The 21784-nt window shown below is 40.9% G+C and overlaps 1 protein-coding gene across 3 annotated transcripts in view; it reads left to right on the plus strand.

The window, feature by feature from the left end:
* Positions 1-19226, plus strand: part of AKAP7 (A-kinase anchoring protein 7) — a 78525-nt gene extending 59299 nt beyond the window's left edge. For 2 of the 3 annotated variants that reach the window (XM_081855353.1, XM_081855357.1), the window contains exon 8: positions 18013-19103. In XM_081855353.1, coding sequence (XP_081711479.1) covers positions 18013-18218 — 206 coding nt within the window. In that variant the 3' untranslated portion in view covers positions 18219-19103. Of the gene's footprint in view, positions 1-18012 lie in introns of all 3 variants that reach the window. The other variant, XM_081855354.1, reaches the window with a different exon arrangement.
* The last annotated feature ends 2558 nt before the right edge of the window (positions 19227-21784 follow it).

Genomic DNA, 21784 nt, shown 5'->3' on the forward strand with positions numbered 1-21784 from the left:
CAGTGGTACCTCGGGTTAGAAACATTCAGGTTACAAACTCCGCTAACCTGGAAGTAGTACCTCAGGTTGAGAACTTTGCCCCAGGATGAGAATGGAAATTGCATGCCGGCGGCGCAGCAGCAGCAGGAGGCCCCATTAGTGAAAGTGCACCTCAGGTTAAGAATGGTTTCGGGTTAAGAACAAACCTCCGGAACAAATTAAGTTTGTAAGCTGAGGTACCACTGTATGTGTGTAAGGATTGAATTTTGCCTCTTTCATCACTATATTATGAAATGTATCATAGTGAACAGCCAAAACCAATGACTGTTTTGGGAAATGCACTATTTTTTTCTATTTAGTAACTGAAATGAGATATGAGATGGTAGATTCAATACCGAACTCTAAATAGAAGGCATGTAAAGATTTAAGGAGTTATGGAATAAGGCCCCTTGATTATAGGAATGCAGCCTAGAAAGGCTTTTAGAAATAAATCCAACTAGCATGAAAAATTCCATTCCGGTGCCTAAAAATCTAAAGGCCAATATACCATCTGATCTTCGTTTAATAACAAAAGAAAAATATGCTTTACCCTTTGAATTTTAATTGAATTGATTCAGTGGGTAGTTTTACTACATGTTAATTTGTTACTTAAATTTAAAAAGATGGCATCAGTTTGTAGGTTCTGGAAAATATTTTAATGAGCCGACTCGCAATATCAAGAGTTGAAGTCTATATTTCTCCCTAGGGTGGGTCATTTATTCACATCCTAAAAGAACTACTTCTTAGACCAGAAGATCAAAATGACACCACTAACAACTGGCATTAATTGCATTAATAATAATCTCAGAAGTAACGTGGCTAGCATGAACCATTAGTTACCGTATTTTTTGCCCTATAGGATGCACTTTTCCCCCTCCAAAAATGAAGGGGAAATCTGAGTGTGTCCTATGGGGCGAATGCAGGCTTTCGCTGAAGCTTGGAGAGCGAGAGGGGTCGGTGTGCACTGACCCCTCTCTCTCTACAGGCTTCAGGAAGACATCAGCAGCCTAGGCAGCCCTGCGGGAGTTCCCGCAGGGCTGTCTAGGCTGCGGATAGTAGCCTGCTTCCCGGAGCACCGGGCGCCCTGAAAGCAGAGCGCCCGGTGCTTCGGGAACACATCCGCAGCCTAGGCAGCCCTGCGGGAGGTCCCGCAGGGATGTCTAGGCTGAGCAGCCTGCTTCCCGGAGCGTCGGGCGCCCTGAATGCAGAGCGCCCGGCGCTTCGGGAACACATCCGCAGCCTAGGCAGCCCTGCGGGAGTTCCCCACAGGGCTCCCCACGCTGCGGATAGCAGCCTGCCGCCCGGTGGGCGGGGCGCCCTGAAGCAGAGCGCCCCGCGCGCCGGCCAGTCATCTGCAGCGTGGGAAGCCCTGCAGCGCCGCCATTCCGCTGTTCCACGACCTGGTTCGGTTTCCCCGACCAGCTTTTGGGGGGGGGGAATAAAGGGGAAAAAATTCCCTTTATTTCCCCCCCAAAAAACTAGGTGCGTCCTATGGGATGGAGCGTCCTATGGGACGTAAAATACGGTAACTGTGGAACAGCACTTTAGTTTGCTTGTACTGTTTCATATACATGTTCTTAGTAATCCTTTCAACAACCCTGTAAGGTAGGTCAGCATAATTATCTCTGTGTTGCATATTGGGAGTGGGAGGGACACTGAGTCTGAGAAATAGTAGCTTACCAGACAGCCATTTAGTAAGTTCATGACAGAGATATGATTCACACTGGGCAAGCTCAGCTCATATGTTTGCCTGCTCCACTTCATTAACTCTCACGGGGACAATCCAGTTGAAGTTATGCATCTTGAAGTTTAATTAAATTCTGTGTGAAAACTTTAAGCACATTCTTAACTCTCCCTTTGAAATCGGCTGGATTGCTTTTGACACAGATTCACAGGGATCAGAAGTGTTCATTGACATTGGCACTGGCTTTTACTGCACTTCTCCCCCCTTTCTGGCTTGCTTTGTATATTAATTGGTGCACGTGCAGTTCTTGGATGCCCCGAAAAGGATGACTGAAACTCGTTACTGTCAGAAATATTCTCCCTTGCTTTAATGGCTGGTTTTTACTTATGCCCTGTAGATGTGTGTTAAGCAGTCATGTTTAATTCATTTGTACTTTAGAATATGGGTCATGTGTTTTCCCAAACTCGTGATTAGACAGGCTGACAATTTCTGCTTAGATAAGACATGCTTTATTACAAAATGCAGATGAATCTGTTACCATGCCTGATACAGTTTTACAATCCATTCTGTCATATCGGAATGGTTTAGGAGGTTGCTGTATTCCTAGTATTCTATTTTTAAAAAGAAAATGCCAGTATTTCCACGGAGGCACCATCTGACTTCTCCTGTCCCTGCTTTGGCAGCAAAATGATAATGGGACAGCCCTCAACATTGTTAGGACACTGTGTTCTTTTCAGATTGTTATAACACATGGGTACAATTAAATATTTTTTTAAAATAAAACCCCTCTGCTTTTGTATGTTGGTGATACTGAAGCAACTTGCTAATTGTTAATGATATTGTAAAAACAACAACAAAGATTCTTGTCATCCTAAGATCAATGAGGTTTTATCCAAAATTGAAGATCAAAGAGAGCCATGTGTTTAGGCCAGTGTTTCCCAACCTTGGATCTCCACCTATTTCTGGACTCCAACTCCCATCATCCCTAGCTAGCAAGATCAGTGGTCAGGGGTGATGGGAATTGTAGTCCAAAAACAGTTGAAGACCCAAGGTTGGGAAACACTGGTTTAGGCCACCCTGATTCATAAATCTCTGTCGCCATGTGATCTTTGCCAAGTCATGTGATCTCTGCCAGGTCTTACATGTTTTTATGGGCTATCACATAGGGGCACTGAAGTGTTAGGTAAAGATATAAGAGTGGTGAAACAAAGGAACAAGATGGTGAGGTTGTGGAATCTTCTAGTTTGCAGTTTTCTTTGTCTCCCGCCAAAGTGTGAACGCCTTTGCATGGACATGCCTGCATGTCAATGCCCCCTGGTATGTACACAAACGAAAATAAATTAAACCTTGTTAAGATGAATGGTGGGGTGAGGTGGTGGAAGCACTGTGAAACACACTGGAGAAAAAACAACTTCACGGTTCTTTAAGGCAGTAAAGTGATCTATCTCATGGACATCTTCTCAACTCTTTGCTCTCTCAGTCCAGTTCCTGTCACTGTTTCTGCTAGGGGAGTGGGTGGCAGTGTAGTCTAAACTAGGGGTCAGCAACCTTTTCTAGCTGTGGGCCGGGCCACCGTCCCTCAGACCATGTGGGGGGCCAGACTATATTTTTTGGGGGGAAATGAACAAATTCCTATGCCCCACAAATAACCCAGCAATGCATTTTAAATAAAAGCACACATTCTACTCATGTAAAAACACACTGATTCCCGGACTTTCCATGGGCTGGATTGAGAATCTGATTGGGCCATATCCAGCCCACAGGCCTTAGGTTGCTTACCCCTGGTCTAAACCATTGAGCCTCTTGGGCTTGCCAATCGGAAGGTCGGCAGTTCGAATCCACACAATGGGGTGAGCTCCCATTGCTCTGTCCCAGCTTCTGCCTACCTAGCAGTTCGAAAGCATACCAGTGCAAGTAGATAAAAGGTAGCGTTGTGGCGGGAAGGTAAACTGCACTTCCATGCACTCTGGCACTCATCACAGTGTCCCATTGAGCCAGAAGCGGTTTTGATCAGCCGGCCACATAATCCGGAAAGCTGTCCCCATAGTCACCTTTGACTGGACTTAACCGTCCAGGGGTCCTTTACCTTTCTGCTTATGGAGCATTTGCAGGACATGTTGGAGGACATGCTCTAATAAGTATTTTCTTACTTTACATTAATTTTTCTGTCATTAATTACAGAATTACAATGAGGCATCATTTAAATTTAGTGTTAGTTGGAGTCTAATGGGACTTTACATTCTCTGAGAGCTTAAATATGGCAGGGCAAGGGGAAGTGAAAGAGAGTTATAATTCCCAAGTAGAATAGGTAGCTAGAATAGATAGAAAAGCCAAGTAGAGTTACCACCTTTTTCTGGTAGAGTTCCTATTTCTTCAAATGTCATTTAACAGACAAGAATTTAACAGATGTGACTTTTTGCTGATTTAGTGATAGAAGAAGCTGCACCTGTTACATTTCTGCCAGTCATGCAGCTTTTAAAAGCAGAGGACACCCAGAAAAATAAAAAAAGATGTTAAGGCAACACTAGCTCTAGCACTTTATGAACTCTAAGATGAATAAAAACTGATTTTTTTAAAAAAAACAACAACTAGCTATTTTAATATATATTTACTTGATAGTGGCAAAGCACAATGTCTTATTTCTTTAAAATCCCTGTGCAAGGAAGCCCTGTAAAATGTATGAGGTGAGGTGTGTGCTTGGAGAATCATGCCTCTGTTAATCAGTCCAGATTAAAAAGTGAGTTTCCCCCTCTCTTCAACTATCTGTGCTAAAGCATTTTACACAAGGACAAGGAGGTGGAGCCTTGTTCGTTCATCACAGCACACAGCTCGCTTGCTTTCCCTTTTCCTCGCCTCTGTGTGTGCTTTTCTCTCTTCCTTGGAGTAGAATGAACAGTTTTCCTTTAGACTCCAGATTGCTCTCCACTTTGCAGTTTGGGGTGTACACACTGCAAGGGCAAGGACGAAAATAAAGCTGTAGATGCCATGGGTCAACTCTGCTGCTATCCTTTTGGGAGAGATGAGGAGAAAATCAGTAAGTCTGACTGCTTTGTCTAGTGCCAGAGTCTTCCTAAATACTGGCTGCAGTATTCCAGAGTGCTGTTTAAAGCTGGGGAAAGACAGCTTTATTTATTTGGGGTGAGGTTCCCCCTTTAAATTAAATACTTTGCTTCAAGAGTTTGAGTGCAGGTAGGTAAAAGATAAATGTCTGAATATATAGCTATATATGCTCAGTTTATTAGATTTGTTTGTAACTGAGAGGAATTGTATTCTGATTACTCTTTGAAGGTTGTTTTGTTAGTGAATAGTAAAGATGATATCTTAACAGTGCATCAGGGTGTATATTTGTTTAACTTACCAGGTATATACTTTGGGATAGGGCAATATTTGCCCACTAAAGACTAATCTCTTTTAAGGGCAGTGATTATTAGCCAAATGTAACATACATGGAGGTTTGAAAAGCCAGAATATTTTTGTTGCTGTTACACTTTGAGGATGAGAAAATGATTCAATAGCACTTTTGTTTATTATAAATGCATGGCATCCATACAGATACAATATTCTTTTTGGAATAATTACTAGATCTGCTTCTATTTTAGCTCACATTGCAGTGAGTTAGGTGCACCAGAGAATAAAATTGTGCTAACAAAATGTAAGTGATTTGACTTCAGTTTTCAGATTGATTGATTAATTGATTATGTGCTTCGGTGCAATATTTGTACCAACCTTGGCTACATAGTGACAAATTTACAGTTGACTTTTTACTAACCAAAATATTTCCGTTTTCCTCTTAGAAAATCAAGCCACACCATGTCTGTCACACTGTTTCCAAATTGTTTTAATCAGCTTCATATATTTGGTCCTAGCAAAAACTTGGAAGGTGTCCGTTAATAAATAAAATTAATGACTATGGCTGCAAATCTAAGTATGTCTACTCAGAAGTAAGTCCTAGTGAGTTCAGTGGGACTTATTATTAGGTACGTGGGGTCCCGATTGCAGCCTAAGGCTCCAGTGCTATAACACTTACATGGAAATAAACCTCTGTTAGCTGACCTATAATATTAGATGTGGTAGTCCCATAAGGTAGCCACTTAAATATCTTTCTCCTAATTATAGATTAACATTTTTAATGCAAAAAAGACAATGTTAGTGTGGAATAAAAGATTGTACAATATATTTCAAATTATTTCACAAGCTTCTGTATAACAGCACACCCATAAGAAACCAGATTGTGAGCATTTTGGCTGGAGTTGAGGGCGGGGGAAGGAGTTGGAGAATGCAAACAGGTTGTCCAGAAGTTCAATGTTTGGGTGTAGGATAACAGCTGGATTGAAGTTAGGTTGGATGGAGAAAGTTGAGAATGGGTTGAGCGTACAAAACATTGGGTTAGATGTAGACATAGTCATGTTTAGAGTTACACCCACTGAAATAAATGGGACTCAAGTTAGTCATGACTGACATAAGTTCTGTTGATTTCAGTGGGTCCTCCCTAAGCATGACTAAGTCTGAACCCAAACTTTGACATCACAAAAGAGTAATATGAAGACAAGAATGGGTGACATATCATGTTCTAAGCAAATAGCATATTGTGCAAGAAAATTATCCAGTGGGAATAATTTGGCCAATGAAGAAAATATTCTCCTCAGTGATACCAAGCTGACATAACAGGCTGTTAGGATATGATGATGCAGTGGGCAGAGGCTTTGTTGTTGATGCTTATTACCTTATTAGCTCCCTAGGAAAAGGGTAACTGTTCCGAAGGCTGTGTGGTACATGATTACTTACCGTAAATACAATACTTTCACTTCAGAAAGATGTGGATTAAAAGGGATATTTGGTTACATCATTTCTATATTTTACATAATAGGCAGAGCCAGGGAGTAACATTATACTCTTTGTTTTGTGATGAGAAATATAACTTCCAGCTTTTATATCCAGTATATTTCAAAAGGAGCCAGAGACACATTCAAACTCCCCTTCTAGCTGTTCTCTGCCACCCCCATCAGTCATTAAAACTATGTAGTATATGAATACTGTTGAATGCAGTATTTGCAAAATTAAACTTTATCACACAGTTTAGATTGTTACCTGTATTTATTAGATTTAGAGGAGATGTTGTTGGACTCCCATCTCCCATCAGCTCCACCCATCATGTCCAGTGGTCAGGAATGAAGGGAGCTGTAGTCCAGCAACATATGGAAGGATAAAGGTTCCCCACCCCTGGATGATCAGTTCTAGGCCATAATATGTATACAGGAAGAAGGCAAAGTAGGCTCAGACACAGGTTTAGCAGCTCAACAAGGGTGGTCAATATACAATCACCAGAGTAGACATAAATTAATCAGAAATGACAGCCAGGAAAGTTTCTGGCTTATAGAACTGGCAGGTGGAACAAACCAGTGGGGTTTTTGCTTGCTTTTTGCAGCAGCCTCTTGAAAGCAAAGACCAAGAGCTCACAGAACCAAATGAACTATAAAAAGCCATGCCTTATTCCAGGCCAAATGGCAAAATTGACAACTGAGCCTTGGAATTAACAGTTAGACAGGTTGATGAAAGGCTGAGGAGAAAAGAAGACAGGCAGGTCTTCTTGGAGAGGGGGGAATTTTGGCATGTGGCAGCAAATATTAATTAGCCATGTTATAAAGCATTTGGGAAATGGTACATTAATATAATATAATAAATATGTCTGGACAATTGGATACAATTCTATGGACAATTTTATATGATAAAGCAGTTGCCCTTCATGAGGCAATTTACAATAAGGTATGACCCCATCCCCAGGCCAACTCCACACACTCACATCAGATAATGGTCTGCTACAAGGCTAGCGAACACAGTGCCTTCCAGACGTTATGGAACTAACATACCATCAGCCCCAGCAAGCACAACCAATAGCCAGAACCAATAGCCATGTTGGCTAGCAAGACCACTTATGCGGATCCAGTTACATGCTTGCCATGTGCAACAAGTGTGAGTTTCACTTGACCTATGTTGGGAATAATGAAAATACTCTTGAATGGTAAGGCAATTACAGTAGGAGTGTGTGTACTTTTTGCAGGTCCACTTAGCTTCAATTTATTGGCCATCACCAATATGTCCAGGCACTGGTTCAGCTTGTGCACGGCCTCTCCTGAGTCATGTTTAATGGAGAAATAGAGGTGGGTGTCATCCGCATACTGTTGACACTGTGCCTCAGATCTCCTGATGATGCTCCAACAGCTTCATACGGATGTTAATTATCATTGGGAATAAAACAGGGTCTTGCAGCACCTTGCAACTGCCAGGGTGTGGACACATATTTCTCCCAGAGCTATTTTCTAAGACCAGTAGGAGCAGAACCACTTACAGAACTGTGTCTCCAACCTCCAGCTCACATTATAGTCCACGAAGATACCATGATCAACGGTAACAAAAGGCATTGATATATTCCAACAGGAGCAACATGGTCACACTCTCCCTGGATCCGCCCAGTCTGCCCCACCCCCACTCCCAATTTACATAAGAAGCAAAGATGAGCAGGTGTCAAGTTGTGGGATGGAGAGCCACAAGCACCTTTCCCACATCCTCAGACCTTCATAACTGGAACTGATCCTGCGTAATTTAATAAGAACACCTCCCCAGACACTGGCATCAAGATCAGCATAAAGACAAGCAATTTTGTTCTCATAGTGCCTAGCAAACCTATCACAATAGAACTTTGACAGGTCCAGTACCCCATTAACTGGGGCTGGTGCTATAAATACATGAGAGTGAAAGTTAAAGTGTATGCAAGTGTCTGTAAGGAGGAAGGTACAGAGACTTCTGCAAATTTATATCCCTAACGGATCTGAATATGTACTCCATCACAGTGTTCCAGCCATGCAATTTGCCACTGTTCTGGAGTAATCAAGGGGCAAAGTGTACTGGAAGAAATAGCACGGCACAGCTTGGCACACTTCAATTAATCAGCTGGTTCACATGGGAAGGGGGAAATTTAAATGGCCAAATCATGGTGCTGATTTGCATATCTGATGAGACTAGTACCATTGTGGTATGTCATTCTAAGCTTGGCTACATATACTAAGAAAAGTTTCTAGTAGAGGACATTGGGATGGAAAGGGGGTGAGGGAAAGAAATAGAGAAGGAGCACAAGGGAAATGACAGGTAGTTTCTGCAGTGTTAAAGACCAAGTATGACTTAATAAACTTAAGCTAACAGGAGCCAGAACAGTGAGTCCTGTTAGTACAATGGGGCTCTCCTCCACATTGGCTCTGGGGGGTGGGGGGTGGGGAAAATTTCCAAAATGGGGGAAGAGGGGGAGAATGTTCCATCAAGTAAGCAGAAATACTTGCACTCATGAGGCCATTTCCTTAGTGCACGTGTACGTATTATTCTGAACCTGACGTCCGATTTTGTTCTGGTTCAGCCTCAGCAAATATACTGCTGTTTGTGAAGACTGTTGAATAACGATTCAGCTTCTGTTGCATTGTGGGGAAATATAAAGGTCTATCCACTGTTGTATTCTTGTTTGACTATGTGTGATGTCACCTGCTAATCAGAGCTCCTCCAGACACCAGTCACAGGAAGTGTGCAGAAAGAGCAGACATTATAACCCAGGAGTGTCACAATGAAGCACCATAGCCATTGCATGCACACCCAGTTTTCTCCTTGCCTTCTTTTACCTGCAGAAGTGAAGTGCTATGGCTGCCGCCTGCCCCAGTTCTCCATTTCTCTCTTAATAGCGGGAAAGAGAGAAGGGTCTGGTGGTACCATAACTCATTGCTGCCTTTTCCTGATTGAGAGGGCATATGCTGGGGAGCTGAGAAAGCCATAGGAGAAGTATGGAGTAAACCAATGGAGGAAGAGGTAGGCAGCAATTTGCTGAAAATGTACCGTATTTTTCGCCCCATAGGACGCACCTAGTTTTTTGGGGGGGAAATCAAGCTAGAAGAGGGAGATGGAGCGCTCCGTCTCCCTCTTCTGCCTTCAGGGACAGCCTCCCTAGCCTCCGTGGGGCAGCAGCTTGCCCCGCTGTCCCCCGAGCTTGTGGGGCTGGCGGTGGGGAGAAGCTTGCTTGCTTCTCCCCACCGCCAGCCTCCAAACCAGGTCGGGGAATAGCGGGATGGCGGCGCTCCGCCTCCCCGCTGTCCCCCGAGCTTGTGGGGCTGGTGGTGGGGAGAAGCTTGCTTGCTTCTCCCCACCGCCAGCCTCCAAACCAGGTCGGGGAATAGCGGGATGGCGGCGCTCTGCCTCCCCGCTGTCCCCCGAGCTTGTGGGGCTGGCGGTGGGGAGAAGCTTGCTTGCTTCTCCCCACCGCCAGCCTCCAAACCAGGTCGGGGAATAGCGGGATGGCGGCGCTCCGCCTCCCCGCTGTCCCCCGAGCTTGTGGGGCTGCCCGATATCTGCCCGAAGCCCGGGGTGCGCTCCGGAGCGCACCCCATGCTTCGCGCTGCAGGCTGCCACCCGCAAGCCTTGCGAGCCCGGTGGGCTCTCCCGCGGGCTCCCAAGGCTTGCGGATAGCTTCATGAAGCCTGGAGAGCGAGAGGGGTCGGTGCGCACCGACGCCTCTCGCTCTCCAGGCTTCAGCGAAAGCCTGCATTCGCCCCATAGGACGCACACACATTTCCCCTTCATTTTTGGAGGGGAAAAAGTGCGTCCTATAGGGCGAAAAATACGGTATTTGCAAGACTGCAGTGTTTTGTTGTATTCCTAACTAACAAAGTGTCATCAGGGAAATGGCTTTTCTTTAGTTTGTCAAGTTTCTGTATTCCATTTAAGTGCCCTTGTGAAAAGTGGTGGATGGGAATGTATATCAAAGGCTTTATTACTAGTAATTTACCATAACAAGTAAATTGTCTCAATGTGGAAATAATTTTTTGTGGTTAGCTATATGTAAGTATAGACTTGTAGTAAGAGTGCTTGTCAGCAGTATGCACACACAAAAACAATTCTTTTTATCTCCTATTCATAAACAAAAACTTTTCATTGCTGTTAAATTATGTACAGGTGAAAGAAGGCAATGGAATACAGTGTGATCTTGAAAAGAATCTGTAGTAAAACTGGTGCTTTTGAACTTATTCATAACCAACCTGGAGTCACAGGTGAACACTCAGGTAGCAAAGTTAGAATATGTCAACCAGTTATACAGCATGGTAAGAACCCAAGTCGACATAGAGAATGTGAAAAAGAATTTCTTTGAACTGGTTGACAAGGCTATAGAAATGTAGACTATATTCAGTATATTCTATTAATATATTCAATATTCAGAAAGTGATTCATGTTGGGGTAAAAATATATATATCTTACCTTCACAATATATACAGATGAGATCTCCACTGAAAACATCTGCTTAATATACCACAACAAGGAGGCAGGGGAGGAAGCAATAAACAGACAATGGCAAATACAATACCCTTATGTATATCTAATGAGACAGACCTTTTCAGTGGTGGCCCACTGCCTGTAGAATTCCATCTCCACTGAGGTCCACATGCACTCTTAATTATATTATTTTATGAAATAGGTTAAGATACATCTCTTCCAGCAGGCTTTTGAATAAAGGTTAGGGTAAAGAATTGTTAGTTGATATCCCACAGTTGGATTTGTATGGAAGTGAGAAATGGTAATGCAGCCTTTCCTGCTGTGTCTTAGAATTGTGCAGTTATTTTTATTATATATGAGTTGTATTTAATTGTATTGTTTTTATATGACTTTTACTGATATACACCAACCTTGAGCCTCATCAATGAAGGGTGGTATGAAAATGTAAGATAAACATACAAGTAGACAAGAAGTTGTTGGGGCTTTGTAACTGTGGGAGAGTTATAACTGAATACAACTATGAATTGTGTAGGAAGAATAATCAAGCAACACTATTGCCACTCCTTAGAAAGCATCAGAATTGATTATTAGTATGTTCAGTATTGTGAGGGCCAATACAATAAATGCCTTTTAAAAAGGATTAGCAAGTTCAGGGACAATAGGCCTGTCATGGTTGTGAGACATGATAGTCAACAATGGGTCTTCTGTATAAGTCTTCACCAACCTGGTGCCTCCATGTAGCTAGCTAGAGCTAATGGTACTCCAAAACGTCTGGCTGGCAAAGGGCTGCTCTATGTTCCGTCACAGTTTGGGGTATATGGCCATGGGGGAGAGAAACAACAGTACATCATGCTACAAGTGTCCAGTTAGATGGACCTTTGGTCTGGTCCAGTCATGTAGCTTTTCTTATACTGACTCTTGGCATGTGTTTTGCAGTAGTGTTTCCTTTAATGCTAGAAACTGGAGTTCTTTATGGCCAAAGGTGACAAACTGTTGAAGGTGGGCAGTAGATGGAGTGTGGCAGTGCCATTTTGTATGCTAATATAGCTTGAGAAAATAGAAGAGAAAGAAAAGTGCAGAGAGAAAAAGGGGGTATTCCAACCGTTATGGTACATAGAATTCTTTAAATCCAACTATGTTGCTTTTCTATTGTCTATTTAAAACATTTAACCTGTTTATGATTTATAAGCATTTCAAGGCCATTATATGAGAGTGATGTGTTGCTGGTTTTTTAAACTGCTATGGAAGTCCCTCCCCCCCTCCAATTATTGTAACGCTCAAGGTTTTCATTCATTGTTTCCCCTTATCACTGTATACAAAAGGCCATTCCACTGCAATTAGATAGAAAAGGGAAATAGGCTCTTTGCATACATATTTTCTGGGCAAGAATCCTCTTTGTGGGAACATCTATTTCCAAGGCTGTTTGAGACATAATAGGTTTGCAAATTTTGTCTGTTTAATATCCCACCCTAGGACTGCTTCTTCACTAAGTGATCAAGACTAGTGTAAGAACGAGGACATAGCCAGAGTAATCTTATTATTACTATTCACTTATAATGCACTTAAAACTTTCTAGATGCTGTGCAGAGATGGGAAGATAAAGATTGCACCTGCCTCCAGACTTACCATCAAATAGATATGATACAAAAGGGAAAAGGAATGGGGAGGAAAGATAAAAGCAAGCAAATTCAAACACCAGTTCTCACAGTTATATAACCTCAACAGTATCACCTGGTCTGGACATGTGGGCCTTTCTTACTGTAAAAATGCACACAACACATCAGCCCTTGATCTGCTGACTGATGGATGGAGCCAAACTGCACTTCCTTTCAGTTCTGCAGTCTCAGGGCAACTAGGCCTAGAGAGAGAAGCTGAGGTGGCAACAGTCTGAAACACACTTTCTTTGTGATAACCCATGTTTTTCTCTGTGGGATTTATAGGACTGCACTCCATATGACTGAACACAAAGGAATATGGAGTTCCAGTACTATTAATGGATGTTTAGAAGCTGGATTGTCAACAGGTGCAGGTTTCCTCAACCCTCTAGGGCAGGAGTGGTTGACCTGTAGCCCTTCAGATGCTGCAAGACTCCAATTCCTATCAGCCCCAGCCAGCATGGCCAGTGGCCAGGGATGATGGCAGTTGTAGTGCAGCAACCTCTGCCCTAGGAAAAGCTTGTGTCCATTGAAATTCCCTTTACCAAATTGCTATACAGGAAGGAGCCCTCTCTCTTTTGTTCCTGGTTATCAAGACTAAACACTGATGTTGAAATCAAGTAAAATTCTGGCCAGGAAGTAAAAATGATGTTTTAATGGATGTTGCTTCCCTTCTAATGCAGTGAGAAGTTTCACTTTTGCTTCATCAACTGCACTGTTATTCATATGACTCCTTCCTCCATGCCTGGAGCTGGCAAATGGTTGATGTTTATTGGGAGAAAGTTTTTTTAGTTCTGTCACAAATTAAAAAGAATCCACGCACGCACACAGTTGTGGCACATGAGGTGGGGCACTGCTGCTGCGCTGTCCTCCTACCCAGTGCATCTGAGCTCATCACTACCTCAACCCAGGGCTTCCCCTACCTGCACTGTCACACTGCCCCACTCCATCCCAATTCCAGCAAACAGAAGCACCAGCACAGCCAAGAGCATAGCACATTGTCATCCCACCTCCTGCACAGTGACTGATCATGTGGATCCTCTGCATTTTAATGCCATAGTCTCTCCAATATGCTGTTTGTATTATTAGTTAGCACCGGGGGGGGGGGGATCTCATTCTGACCAGTCACTAACAAAAGATGCTTGCCATACTCATTTTAGGTTCAGGCTGCTATTTTCATCTGATAAAGAAGAGAATTCTGGATCGGCGGGGCTCTAAACGCATGTTCTTGGTAGTACATTACCAATTATTTGTGTTGCATTTACAAATTTAAATAGGGAAACTCTTCTGTCAGTGTGGCTATTTGCTCTGCTTAAATATCAGCAGAGTTGCAAGTCAAAGAAAGAACGATCACCAAGCTCATTTCTCCAGTTCATTGTTGTAATTCATTCCTTGCTTGGAGTTTTATTATATTTGCTTCCTCATATTGTGCTGAACCCCTCTGCAAAGGATGTAGAGTCAAGCCAACTTGGTGAAAAGGCATTAGAGGGCTCAATAAACAGGAAATTTGGAGTTTTATGAATCAAATCATGATTGAGTTTTTGTGGTATGCTTTCCCCTAAGTCCAGCTGCCATTATATTTTCATGGGGAGATAGTCTTCATCAGATCATAGTACTCTTTTTTTCTTTTCTTTTCTGATGGTCACATGTACTTTGTATGTTTGTTTGGATTGTAGGAAACCCATTTTGAACCTTTGGCTAACACATGGCAAATAGAACAATATGCTGATATACAGTAAAATATCAAGAAAACTCATGTTGTTTTTCTTACCTTGGGGTCAGTTTACACACAAATTACATTCTCTACTACATAAAGTTGGTTTAGGTAGGTAGCTGTGTTGGTCTGATACAGTCAAAATAAGTGAAAACAATTAAAAACTTGTCCAGCAGCACCTTAAAGACCAATTAAGTTTGTTCTGGGTATAAGCTTTCGAGAAGAAGTGTGCATGCACACGAAAGCTTATACCCAGAACAAACTTAGTTGGTCTCTAAGGTGCCACTGGACAATTTTTTAATTTTAATTTCTTTATTTCGACCACATAAAGTTGAGTACAGGAGGCTGCATGCCTCGCTTACTGCACACAGAAGGCTTTGTATGATGTTCCTGTCAACATGGCCAGCTTCCTCTAAAAAGGGGATAGATTGCATTGGCAGAATGTGTATCTAATGGACTATGGGCTCACTAATGCTATGTCTATGTGACAATTGTTAAATTTCCCATTGTTATCTGTTTCATTGCGTAGAGCAATTCATATAATTACTGCACACCCATCATGGACATAGACTACTTCTGTTCCTGTCTGATCAGATTTAAAACGAACAAATAAACAAAAAACTATCATAGAATTTTAGAATTACTTGTGAATGTACCCTTTTAAATTTCTAACTTCACTACAACAAAACCTGGCAATGACAGGATGCTGGACTAGAGTGCATATGCCACGTTAATATATATTCTAGTAAAATAAGCTGAAAATTTGCTGGTGCAGACATGCTCCTAATGAAGGAAAAAATGGGAGGGGAGAATGATAGTAAATTAAGCTGACTTTTTGATGTTTCACAAAACAGCATAGCTGAGCTTACTGCTCTAGGATGAGTCATAGCATGTTTTAACAGCAAAACTCTTCTTCAAAATGTTGACAGACTACAGGCTACATATGTCTTGTCCTTTCTTGTTTTGAACTTTACAATTCTGTGGTATCATGTGCCCTGGGGTGTATATTGTTGTATCATAATGAGATAGCTTTATGTGGCTTTTGCACACAAAGACACAAAGAACACACAATGACTAGGAGAAGATGCTGTTGCAAAGGTCGCCCTGGCTTGCCATGCTTATTTTGAACTGGAGTAAAGTTTCAAACTTGAGCAAAGTTTTAGATTCTACTGTTTCTATGGGGCAGGATGGATTGTCAGTTCTTAATAGGCACCAGGGGAAAATGTTCCTCTATATACAGGCCTTTGTCTGATTAAGCAATCTATGGCCTTTTAAACTGAGAGCGGTATTGTTTTTGTGATTATATTATCTAGTTAGGGAAGTATAGAAATTTAATAATGATGAATAAATGATCCTGCTCCTGCAGCCGTTATAGAGCTTGCTGGAAAAAATTGGGCGAAGACTCTTGATGAATTTTCTGGCTTTGTCCAAGAGCTTCACTTTTAAGAAACTGTTTTTGTAATAAAGAGGGTGTATACATTAGATATTTGATATGAGTTCTTTGAATAAATGTATGAAGCAGCTGCATGGCTTTTTATGTATTATTATTTGCTGCTAATTGTCTGTGTGCACCTGTATGCATACTTAACACATTAAAAGGCTGCTAAATGAATACATAAACAAAACAAGCCAGATAACAATTCATGTTTTTGAATAATCCCAAGAAATTATGCTTAAAGCTAAGTAATAAATAATAATAATAATATGCATCTCTTTAAATCTGTCCAGCTAAAAGGCATCCATCTTGTTGCCTTTCAAACAATATAAAATTTTTATTTTGCCTAATAATAAGCATCTTGATTTTTGTGGTAAAAACATGCATATTATGTTTACCAACCAGAAGCATAATGTTGGAATTGAGTGAATGCATATTAAGTTGGGACCTGCTTGCTACTAACTTGGCTTATATTGCCGTCGTTTTAAAGAACCGTGGCAAACACTCCAAAGCTAATGATATATCAGAAAACCAGTACCCTTAGAGCCTTGTTCATACATTCAAACTTATGTTTACAGTTGATAACCTTTCCATGTATTAACCATGGAATCTGGCATTCAACAATTTGTGTGGGGCAAGTGCCAGCTCTGGCAAAATTAACTGTTATTCACAAACTCATGCTGTACTGTCCTCATCTTGCTCTACCAGTACCCATTTCTCTTGCTGCGGCATCACTTTACTATTGATAGTTGCTCTGTCTAATCAGAGGAATATAGCACACTCTCCAGTGGCTGTACATGAACTTCTTGGGGTGTATTTTAACAATGTCCTTGTATTCACAGAAGGGTCTTTGATCCAGCTCCAGGTGTAATGATAGGAAAGAGGAGATCTATTTCATTGATTCCCCTTTCTCCAACAGTTCTTGGAACTCATATATCTCAGCTCTGCTCCAGAGGGTAGAGGGACCCTGTAGAACAGCATAGCAGGCAGCATGTGAGGCTGCACAAAGGAGAAAAGGGGGAATGTGTGAAAATTGGCTCTATTCCTGTTCTGATCATGGAAGCATCTGCAGGACGCAAGAGCCTTTCACGAATGGAAGGACAGCATTGGCTATAACCCCTTGTAAGGATAGTAGAAACCAAAGTGTAGGTGACACAAGAAAGCTGTTTTAGGGAACACTAGAGAATTGAAACCTAGGGAAGCAGTCATTTTGAGTTCAGATTGTTGTAATAAGAAATGCACAATGGAAGCAAAGTTTGTTCTGTTCTTTAGTCTTTTGTAGCACCCTTTTATATACTTTGCAGTTGCCATATTACCCTGTTTCCTCTGTCTCTCACTCCAGGGTTTAGAGAGGCAGTCAGTGGTCCTCCACAATAGATGCATTTAGCTGAGATTTTGAACCCATTAGCAATACAGCAATCAAAAAGCAAAACAAATGTCCCCTTTTAAAATGAAAAACATAAATACACAGACGGTATTGTTAGTTTCATAGCCAAGTTTGAATTCACCGTGCTCAACAGACTTCTCAATTTTTTAATTTGTAAGATACAGTTTGGTGAGAAAATAAATATTGGAAAGTAGCTAATAGGGTGTTTTATGTATTATGTCATTGATTTATGGACTTAATATGAAAGAAATATAAATATCTGATAAGAGCTCTGGGATTTTTAGTTGCCAGTTCAGTTTATATATTATTTGTAAAAATGTATTCACACTAGAACATTAACAGATTTTGCTCGTTGTGGGTTTTTAAAAGTATTTATTATAGTTTCTTTATGGGGTACTGATCAGGGCCACACCCTCTTACCTTCAGCAATAGTGCAGCATCAACTGTTCCCAGATTATTCACCACACCAAGATTTATAGTTTTATGTGCTGCTGTTTCAAAGTGATTGTCAAGGAGTAAACTGGGATTTGGATAGCATTTGAACATGGGAGGAATCCAAGAGCAAAACAGGCCAACAAAACAACTAGGATTCATGAAAGGTCAGGGCACAGAAAAACAAAGGAGAGAAAGCAGCCTCTTTATGCTTCCATTTAGAGGGACTTCATGGAGTTGAAAGTAAACAGAGACATTCAGGTGGCTTTGGGTGAGCTTGCACGTCACAACTAGGTGAGGCTGAGCAGCTAGTCCCAGTAGATGTGTACTGCATGCCATTTCCCCACCTGCACAGGTTTACTGATTTTTGTCTGTTGTGGTGTGTAGGTGAAAAGAAAGGGGCAGAGCCAGATGATGCAGAATTGCTGAGCCTCAGCAAAAGGCTGGTGGAGAATGCAGTCCTCAAGGCGGTGCAGCAGTACCTAGAAGAAACCCAAAACAAAAACAGACTGACTGATTTTGAAAGCCCAGTGAAAACTGAGGAAGCAGCCATTGGCAATAGCAAGGAAAGTGAGAATGACAATAGAAAATGAGTGCTTTGAAGGAGGCCAAGAAGGCATGATCCAGCTACAAATACCCACGACTCTGCCGAGCTATCCCTGGATCAGCTCTGCCGAGCTATCCTGGCTGACTTGAGTTGGGATTTGTGATTGTCTGTTATCAGGCACCTGGTCTGAACAGAGGGATGCTAATTTACAGAGCTTCATGATAACAAATATCAAGGCTGATAAGAATAAAAAACAAACTACTGAATGATGGGAAAGATGGCAAGACAGAGAGGGCCAGAAGGATGGAGAGATCTGACTACTAAAGTGCCAGCTTCGTTGTGTTCTCAGCTGCAGAAAAAAATATATGAATCTCCACTGCTTTCTTTGTGTGCCCTGTGGATACAAAACAAATGGAAGATGGGCTAGCCAAACTGGAAACAATGCCATTAATTTTTGTTTTGAAGAACTGGACAACTGTTTACTTGAAGTACAAAAGAAGACATTTTGTTGAATGGAATTGTCACTACTAATATTAATCATAGCTACTGTTACCCAATAGAATGGGAATTGTTCATGAATATTGTATCACTATGCTTCATTTCTAAGTAACATTTGCACCCTTAAATTATATTTTTGACTAAACATAACCTTTTATATATATTTAAAAGATGCATAAGGGCATCTTGTGTTTTTTTTTCAATCGATGGCATCTCTTTTTATTCGTTCCATAACATTTTAGGCAACAATTACTCATATGCAAAAATGTATCATTTTCCTCCTCTCTAGGGAAGAGCCATGAAGCAGATGTAATAAAGGAAGCCTTGCACAGAGAACTGTTGGCCCTGTTGTCCAAATTGAATCAGATAAAGGCGCTTTTGTCAAGTCCAGAGATTCGTATGAAAATGCACAAGGAACTGCTTGGAAAAGGACTTGTCAGTGGCAGCATCTGGGACACTTTCACCAATCCTGCACCTTCAGTCTCTTAACTATAAATTACTGTTTTGTGAAACCCTACAACTTCATTTTTTAAATGAATGGTATTTGTTTACCAAATTTGTGTTGTTTTGTTTGAGAGGTGGGGCAGCAGTTTGTATGAAGAGTATATGCTGCAGCAACACGTGTTTCTAGAATACATATATTTCAGTGTGAGAGAGAAATTCTAAGTGATCCTACGTTTTATATGATCCTAAGTGGAGGGGGAATCTATTCTAAGCATTGTTTTTCTTCAGTAACAGTGTACATAATTGACATCCTAATTTTTACAGTTTATTCTGGCATATTTACAAGTGAATGGAAATCCAGCACAATGTCCCAGCATTTCTTGGGCAATGTCATGGTTTGTGACATGTTTAGGCCCATCCTTACCCACCTACTGCTGGCACAGCAAGTCAGTGGGTGAGTACATATGCATATGTGGCAACTTCTTGCACTAGCCATGCTTCAGCATTTTAGTACAAATTTGGAAGTGCGGGAAGTAGTACCTGGATTATTACTTTTGCAGGAAAGAAACGAGAGGAGCAAAAAAGAAGGTCCCACATGGATTGATTATTATATTCCTTATTTTCCTCTGATTGAACTTAAGGTAGATTACAACTAAAATAGAAACAGCTAAAACATTATTATTATTATTATTATTATTATTATTATTATTATTATTTATTGACTTAGGCTGGTCTTGTGTGTTGGTTCTGCATAGACAGTACTATGCATTTTGCATCTATCAGATACCTGGAATCAGCATGTCAGAGGTCTAAAAGAAAGAAAAAAGGATACAACCCAGCCAAAATTAAGTACTTTAATGTTCCAGAGATTGCCATCACCAGTTAAATATGTTCTTCTGTAGAAATGAGTAAGATTCAAAAGTACTTAGCATCTTATTATGCCACCACTCCATATATGTCTTTGGGTTTAAGCCCATTATTCCTTGTTCTTTAATAGATCATTTCAATAGCCATAAAGTCACATTTTAAACCAAACCAACAGATTTTTTAAAATGATTTTAAATTGTCTAAGGAAATCATTTTATATTATACTGCCTTTTATGTATGTGTTCTGGCAATTTGTTTTGGCAATGTCTACTTTTTTAACAAGCCAGAATTTGAAATCATATGTATAGATATTGAAATATAATTTCTGCTGTTGTTTACATGCAAAACAAGATTGTTTAAACTGTCTCAATATTTATTGTGAAGCCACAAAACAGAATGATCTTTTATCTAATCACTTCATGAAGTATGCTTAATTTCCCCCCCAAAGAACAAAATGACTGTTTTTTTGTACAAATCAGTTATCTGAAGTTTGAGAAGGTGTTAAAAAGTCCTGTGTTAAGCTTCATAGTTTTATTAATTAGATACATCTGAATATTATTTTTATCAACTCTGAACACTGGCAAGTTTGTCTCTTAACAAGATTCAGCAACCTACACCGATCTTTAATTCTAATTACCATAGTTGACAAAGAAAATCTGTTCTGATTATTATACTTCTGGAAAAGATCCATATATACATGCTAAATAATACTATCTGCCCACAACCAGTGACCCTCTAACTCATTTCCTCTCACTTCCATAACCAAGCAGTCAAGGATGGAAGCAGAGCTCTTTAGATAATGTTTATTTTGTTCTTGTCATTCATATTTTGAATGTGCATTCTGGTTGCTGGTTGCTCATCCTTGCATCTTCTAAATATTGTTATTCAAGGCACAATCTATTTCACAATGAAATTTGGGATGTTTGGGGCAACAGATTTAGGGTCCAGACTGACCAGGTGACTGGGATTTACACTGGGTGTGTGGCAGTCTGTTGGCTTTGATTTGCATTCTGATGGCTTCTGAGCAAGATGCAGCCATCTCAGAATCTTCATGCCATCCTTGATGCCGAGAGATGCCTGGTTACACATTTCCTGTGATTTTTTTCCAGCTGCATACATACAAAAAACCCCAAACAAATGATAAAAGTTTCATTGTCCGAACGATAGAAGAATACTGCCTAAGGTTATCCAGAATGAAAATCCACAAGCCTGTGAAACCAGGGTGTATCATATCTTGATACCTTTAAGACTTCAACATCCAGTATATTCCATCTGCGTTGCTGTACTAAAATGGAAATGCTAAGTTTATCCCTGGGTACTTGCAGCAAGCCTGTCTCCAACAGCAACTAAAGACAGTAAACTAGAGGTTATTGAGAGAATATGACAGGATGTTACTACAGCAAAACTAGTTTAGTGGGCACAGGTGGTGAGCGTGTTTCAGATAAATATTGGGAAAATGTAATTGTGTAGAGTTCTCTGGGGAATGGGAAAAAAAACCCTACATTTATTTCTTAACATGCAATATCACAACATTCAATAGCCAAGATTTTAAAGAGAAAAAAGCTGTTTGAGTGTGAGTGGGTGAGTAAATCAATCAATCAATCTAGCAACTTTTAACTATTCTGGTTTTGGCACAGTACCAAGGTCAGGTGTCAAGACAAAGAGATTGGTTGCCAAAGTAAAGCATGCTTCTATTGTACTCATGCTGTGAGTTAGTGACAAGCATAACCAAGTGTAAACTCACACACAAATAAGGAACCCTTTATTTCATGCTGTGCAGCCTTGAAAACTTCAGTGCACACC

The sequence above is a fragment of the Podarcis erhardii genome (genome assembly GCF_964252035.2).
Source record: "Podarcis erhardii genome assembly, chromosome: 3".
Taxonomy (NCBI): Eukaryota; Metazoa; Chordata; class Lepidosauria; order Squamata; family Lacertidae; genus Podarcis; species Podarcis erhardii.